This window comes from Podarcis vaucheri (genome assembly GCF_965113315.1).
Source record: "Podarcis vaucheri genome assembly, chromosome: 13".
In the NCBI taxonomy this organism is placed as follows: Eukaryota; Metazoa; Chordata; class Lepidosauria; order Squamata; family Lacertidae; genus Podarcis; species Podarcis vaucheri.
The window spans coordinates 13945501-13951639 of NC_138751.1; the positions used below are offsets into that span (position 1 = coordinate 13945501).

A 6139-nucleotide genomic window follows, 5' to 3' on the forward strand; every position below is an offset into this window, starting at 1 on the left:
ATGATGGACTCAAGGGCATCCTGATCAAATTTGCAGATGACACCAAACTGGGAGGGGTGGCTAACACCCCAGAGGACAGGATCACACTTCAAAACGACCTTGACAGATTAGAGAACTGGGCCAAAACAAACAAGATGAATTTTAACAGGGAGAAATGTAAAGTATTGCACTTGGGCAAAAAAAATGAGAGGCACAAATACAAGATGGGTGGCACCTGGCTTGAGAGCAGTATATGTGAAAAGGATCTAGGAGTCTTGGTTGACCATAAACTTGATATGAGCCAACAGTGTGGCGTGGCAGCTAAAAAAGCCAATGCAATTCTGGGCCTCATCAATAGGAGTATAGCATCTAGATCAAGGGAAATAATAGTGCCACTGTATTCTGCTCTGGTCAGACCTCACCTGGAGTCCTGTGTCCAGTTCTGGGCACCACAGTTCAAGAAGGACACTGACAAACTGGAACGTGTCCAGAGGAGGGCAACCAAAATGATCAAAGGCCTGGAAACGATGCCTTATGAGGAACGGCTAAGGGAGCTGGGCATGTTTAGCCTGGAGAAGAGGACGTTAAGGGGTGATTTGATAGCCATGTTCAAATATATAAAAGGATGTCACATAGAGGAGGGAGAAAGGTTGTTTTCTGCTGCTCCAGAGAAGCGGACACGGAGCAATGGATCCAAACTACAAGAAAGAAGATTCCACCTAAACATTAGGAAGAACTTCCTGACAGTAAGAGCTGTTCGACAGTGGAATTTGCTGCCAAGGAGTGTGGTGGAGTCTCCTTCTTTGGAGGTCTTTAAGCAGAGGCTTGACAACCATATGTCAGGAGTGCTCTGATGGTGTTTCCTGCTTGGCAGGTGGTTGGACTCGATGGCCCTTGTGGTCTCTTCCAACTCTATGATTCTATGATTCTATGGTAACCCCAGTGACTGAGGAGAACAGGGTCCCCATGAAGGTCATTGAAGCTATGTCCAAAAAGCTCTGTTTAACCATTGATTTGGTGCCCTTTAGACATAGTAAGAGAATGGAAATTATCTGTGTTTTCACTGTGGTAGAACGAAGTAACCTGTCTCTTGGCTTTTAATAGCTAATGGCATTGGTTCTTAAGGGACACATTCCCAAGGGACACCTAATATTTAACAGGAGCATTCAAGGTTTCTGTAGTAGATACAAAGATTCACTCATTCTTCTCATATAGCCCATGACTATGACAACTGAACACCCATGTTAGGCAGAGGGAACAGCAACATGTTCCCACCTACAAATCCTGACACAACATTTGTGATGAGCCTTCAGCTGGATGGAGGAATGTACCGAAAATTACTGAGGTAAAGAAATGGAGACTGGAGTAGAACTGGGGAGGATCAGATCTGAACGAGTGCCACCTTCTAGTAAGAGTTGAAGACTGCTTCAAGGAAATGTGATAGATCATTATAGAAGTGTGTGGTCAGAGAGACATAGATGAGTACTTGGGAAAGGCTATGAGATGTCTCTGGGATTCCTAGCTGCATCCCTGATTTTTATTTAACAATCAAAATAAATAATTTGGTTCTCTGCCTTCATTTGGAGCCTACAAACCCTCTTATCTTGCAAATTGACACCACCTTAACTAACTAACTAACTAACTAACTAACTAACTAACTAACTAACAGTAACCTCACTGAACCTTTTTTTAAAAAAATCTCTAAAACACATGGGTAATAGTTTTATTAGGTCAACTGAAATGTCACTAAATAGAGTGGAAGCTTCATTGGGCTTGATGGTACACAATGAAAGGGTTGTAGGGGGGAGTTGACTGTTCCACTAATCTGTATCTCAAAAGTGTTAAGATGGAACATGGGAGAAGAGTGTTAGTCACATCTCTCCTCCTTCTTCCTATGCTCCATCTTAAGGCCCTTATACAAGGTGTAGGCTCATGGCTTTGCCACCACCCAACCCAGCACCCTACCCCACAACTTTGCTTGACATCTAGTCCAATGAAGAATTCTGGGGAACATGAAGGCCTGCATGCTATTTTGTGATATTTTGGTTGGTCTAATGAAGGTATTGCATTAATATAGAATTTTGGAATAGATCTCACCCAAAAGTATCAATTAAATTGTTTAGTAACGTAAGATGGGATGACTTTCATTCAAGGTGCTTCACAGGTCTGTGTTTGCTCCTTGTCTCAGGAAAGAGCTGAGAAGCTTTTGGGAGGGGGTCATCCATCTGCAAAAGAACAAAAGGTGGTGGTGCAGGGGGGGTAGACTAGGAATAAAATTGTAGGTAGATGAGTGTATTTCTAGTTAATGTCACTTTTGCAGGTGTTCATTCATAAGTCTGTTCAGTCTTGATTCTGCATTAAACTGTACTTTAATAGCTACAAGAAAATTCCCATTTAAAATAGTATTTTTGAATGGAATTTCTTGAAAAATACACATTTCTAAAATATATCCTTTATGAAAGGATGCCTTTCTAAATATACTTTATCCCAAGATTCACATTTTGTTGATATTGTGCATGTGTGTGTGTGTGTGTACACACACAAGCATCATTGCAAAATTAGGAGAAAGGCTAATGGACAGCTATTTAATTTCAATGAATTAAATGCCTCATTTCAGGTTCCAGTAGCCAAGTGACGATACTTCTATAAGACTGTGAACAATATTCACAATAAGGGTCAAGGGGTCAAGCTTAGATATGTTCATGATTACACTAACCCAAGCCAAACTATTCTGAATACATTTACCATGTTTACTTTTTATAATCAACTGTGATCTGAAAGAGAAGTTGGAGGCATCACTTTTCCTCTGTCTTTCAATGGTAACAGAGAGACAAGAAGGCAGACATAACCTGTATGCAGTTTAGAGTGATCATTCATCCATCTGATTCCAAATGGAGATGGACAATACAACTTCTGTCCAGGAATTCATTTTGCTGGGATTTGGAATTGGACAGCACAAACGGTTCCTGCTCCTCATTTTTTTCACCATTCTCTACATGCTCACTTTGGCAGAGAACATCACCATTATCACACTGGTGTTTCTAGACAACCACTTGGCTCAACTTCCCATGTATATTCTACTGAGCAACTTCTCCTGGCTAGAGATGTGCTACGTATCCACCACTGTGCCTCGCATGCTTTTTGACCTAGCTTCCCCTTATGGGGTCATTTCTTTCCATGAGTGCTTCCTCCAGTTCTACATTTTCTTTTCACTTGGTTGTACTGAATGCTTCTTCCTCTCAACTATGGCCTTGGACCGGTACTTGGCTATCTGCTGCCCACTACGCTACCCACACATAATGTCCCCACACTTCTGCTACACTCTGGTAGCTCTATGTTGGGTTGTTGGTTTCCTGTGGTACCTTGTCCCAGCAGTTTTGATCTCCCTGTTGTCCTTCTGTGGATCTAATACCATTGACCACTTCTTGTGTGATCCTGGACCAATTCTGGCCCTGGCATGCCCGCCACTCGGAAATGCTCCCCTCTTCAGCCAGATTTGCCTCAATGGTCTGATTATAGGCAATGTCTCCTTTGTTGTGCTGTCCTACAGCACTGTAATTCTCACCCTGATGAAAACCTCTGGCCAAGGTAATCATAGGAAGGCCTTCTCCACCATATCATTCCACATTGTGGTGGTCACACTTTTCTATGGCTCGGTTGCAGGGATGTACTTGATTCCAGGTGGAGAAAGCCAGTCAGAGGTCACCAAGGCAGTGACCCTCTTCTACACAGCCATCACACCCTTTCTCAACCCTTTGATCTACTGCTTGAGGAATGATCAGGTGAAAGAGGCAGTGGGCAGGTTGCTGAGGAGAAAGGTGAGGTCACTGGGGAGAAAGCAAACAACTTAAAAGTGTGGAGAGAAGGCAACAACAACAAAGCAAAGCACCCAAGTATGTACAGCTGATATGTACAGAGCTGGATAGAGAGAAGCAACTTTCTCTGCTGATGTGTTTTGCACAGCACACCAAAACAACCTAAGGTATGGTAAGAAATCAGGAATGAGTTCATAGTTACCTGATGACCACATTCCCCAACAAGGCAGTTCAGTTCTTAGCTTTAAGAAGAAACCCCAAACCATTTGTTGGGATTTTTCACAATTTGTCTGATGGCCAGTTGCTAAATTATAATGAAATGAATCTCACCACCCTTGATAACATCAGGGTTGTGGAAGCCTATTCAGACCAAAGGCTGTGTTGCTTTCTTGTCAAGCTTCCACAGGAGCACATGGGAGTGGGCAGGGCAGGGTGAAAGCAGGCAGAGCACTGAATGTGAATTCTAGCTTTGTATTGTGGGTTAGTTTCCATACACATTCACACAACCTTCTCTGTTCTCCAGCTAAACAAGAAGGAGGCATCAGCTAAGTTCAAGGAAATATTCCATCAAGGGAAAAACACTTGGGGTGTGAAGCAGGGTTAGTGAGAGTGTGACTTGGGAAGAGGAGTGTAACTGAGGACCCCCACCCTGCATTTGGAGTAAATTCTAATTATTTTCACTTTAATAACAAAAAAAATGTCATTGTAAAATGATGGTTTTTGGTACATATCTCCCGGGGGGCTTATGGAAACAGTGAGGATGTTGGCATAAAGCAGACAGGGTCACTGATTTTCTTAACAGGTGCAACAGGAAGCACAGATAGACGCTTTGCATCATCCTAGTGAGCTGTTATTGGATGAGAAAACCTCTGTCAATTTCTAGTTCTTATCACTTATGTTTAGTCTTTGTTCCAAATCTGTGTATACTGTAATTTGTGGTGGGTGGGTGTTTTGCAGAGTCTCTTTTATTTGTATAAAGGGTAAAGTGATGCTACACTAAGAATAGGCCTGGTATTGATTGTCCCTTGAATAAATCTTTTTGGTGGGTTAACTGTTCTGGAATGGCTATAAGCCTATATAGATACAGTGGTACCTCGGGTTACAGACACTTCAGGTTACAGACACTTCAGGTTACAGATGCTTCAGGTTACAGACTCTGCTAACCCAGAAATAGTACCTCGGGTTAAGAAATTTGCTTCAGGATGAGAACAGAAATTGTGTGGTGGCAGTGGCGTAGCGTGGGTTGTCAGCACCCGGGGCAAGGCAAGTAATTTGCGCCCCCTAACCCATGGATTTTAGCACTTGAGTGCGAGCGCGCGCCCCCCAGATGTTGCGCCCGCCCCCTGCACCCCCCCACGCTACGCCACTGTGGCTGGGGGCAAGCGAAGGAGCCAAGGACCCCCCCCAAAGGCTCAGCAGGAATTTATTACATTTATTATTTGCGGAGCCCCCGTGGGCTGAGGCAGCCGAAGCCTCGGGCGCCTCCCCGCCCCCCCTCTCCTTGGGCTGTAGGTGGAGCTCCAGATCTGGGCTTGGCGAGTGCCTCTCCTCCTCCCGGCCGGGTCCGGGGGCTTCCAGCCGTGCTCCGTCCTCGCCCCCTCCCCCCGCGGCTGAGACTTGCGCTGAAAGCCGGAGCCAGCGGCGCCCCCTTCTGCCGGGAGACCCTCGCCCGCCCGCCAGCTTCCTCTCGGAGGGTTTAGGCGCAGTGAGGCCCCTCGGAGCTCTCCTCCCTCCCAGTCGGCAGAAGCAGCCGCCGCCTGTGGCTGGGCCGAGGGGATGGCGTCGGCGTCGGGGTGCGGAGGCTGCCCGTGCCCGGCGTCGGTGGCAGCGTCGGCGCTGCTGCAGCGGCTGCTCCTCCTGCGAGCAGTGAGTGGAGCGCAGCCGCAGCGGCGGCGGGGGGCGCGCACACACTAGGGGCGCAAGGCTGGCGGTGGCGGCGGGGACCCTGGCGGAGGAAGGAACTTGTCCCTTCCCTCTGGACTCGCGCCCCCCCCAGATGTTGCGCCCGGTGCGGCCGGCACCCCTGGCACCCCCCACGCTACGCCACTGTGTGGTGGTGGCACAGCGGGAGCGGGAGGCCCCGTTAGCTAAAGTGGTACCTCAGGTTAAGAACAGTTTCAGGTTAAGAACGGACCTCCAGAATGAATTAAGTTCTTAACCCGAGGTACCACTCTATAGACATACACACAAACATACACATATCCAAACTTAGGCCTTTCATTGTTGTGAAGTGATCCATCTGGCTGCGATATAAGCATGAACAGTTTAAAATTGTGTATATTGTGTAATATTTTGCAATTTTTCTTAATAAAAAAATCATTTGAAACTGTGCTCATTGTATATTT

At 46.1% G+C, this 6139-nt stretch overlaps 1 protein-coding gene across 1 annotated transcript; it reads left to right on the forward strand.

Annotated features, from left to right (window-relative positions):
• Positions 1-2870: 2870 nt before the first annotated feature.
• LOC309516489 (olfactory receptor 11G2-like) lies at positions 2871-3830 on the forward strand (the record flags this gene model as incomplete). The annotated part of the gene is made up of 1 exon (XM_082195255.1): positions 2871-3830. The coding sequence occupies one exon, from the start codon at positions 2871-2873 to the stop codon at positions 3828-3830; it is 960 nt and encodes a 319-aa protein (XP_082051381.1).
• Positions 3831-6139: the final 2309 nt, after the last annotated feature.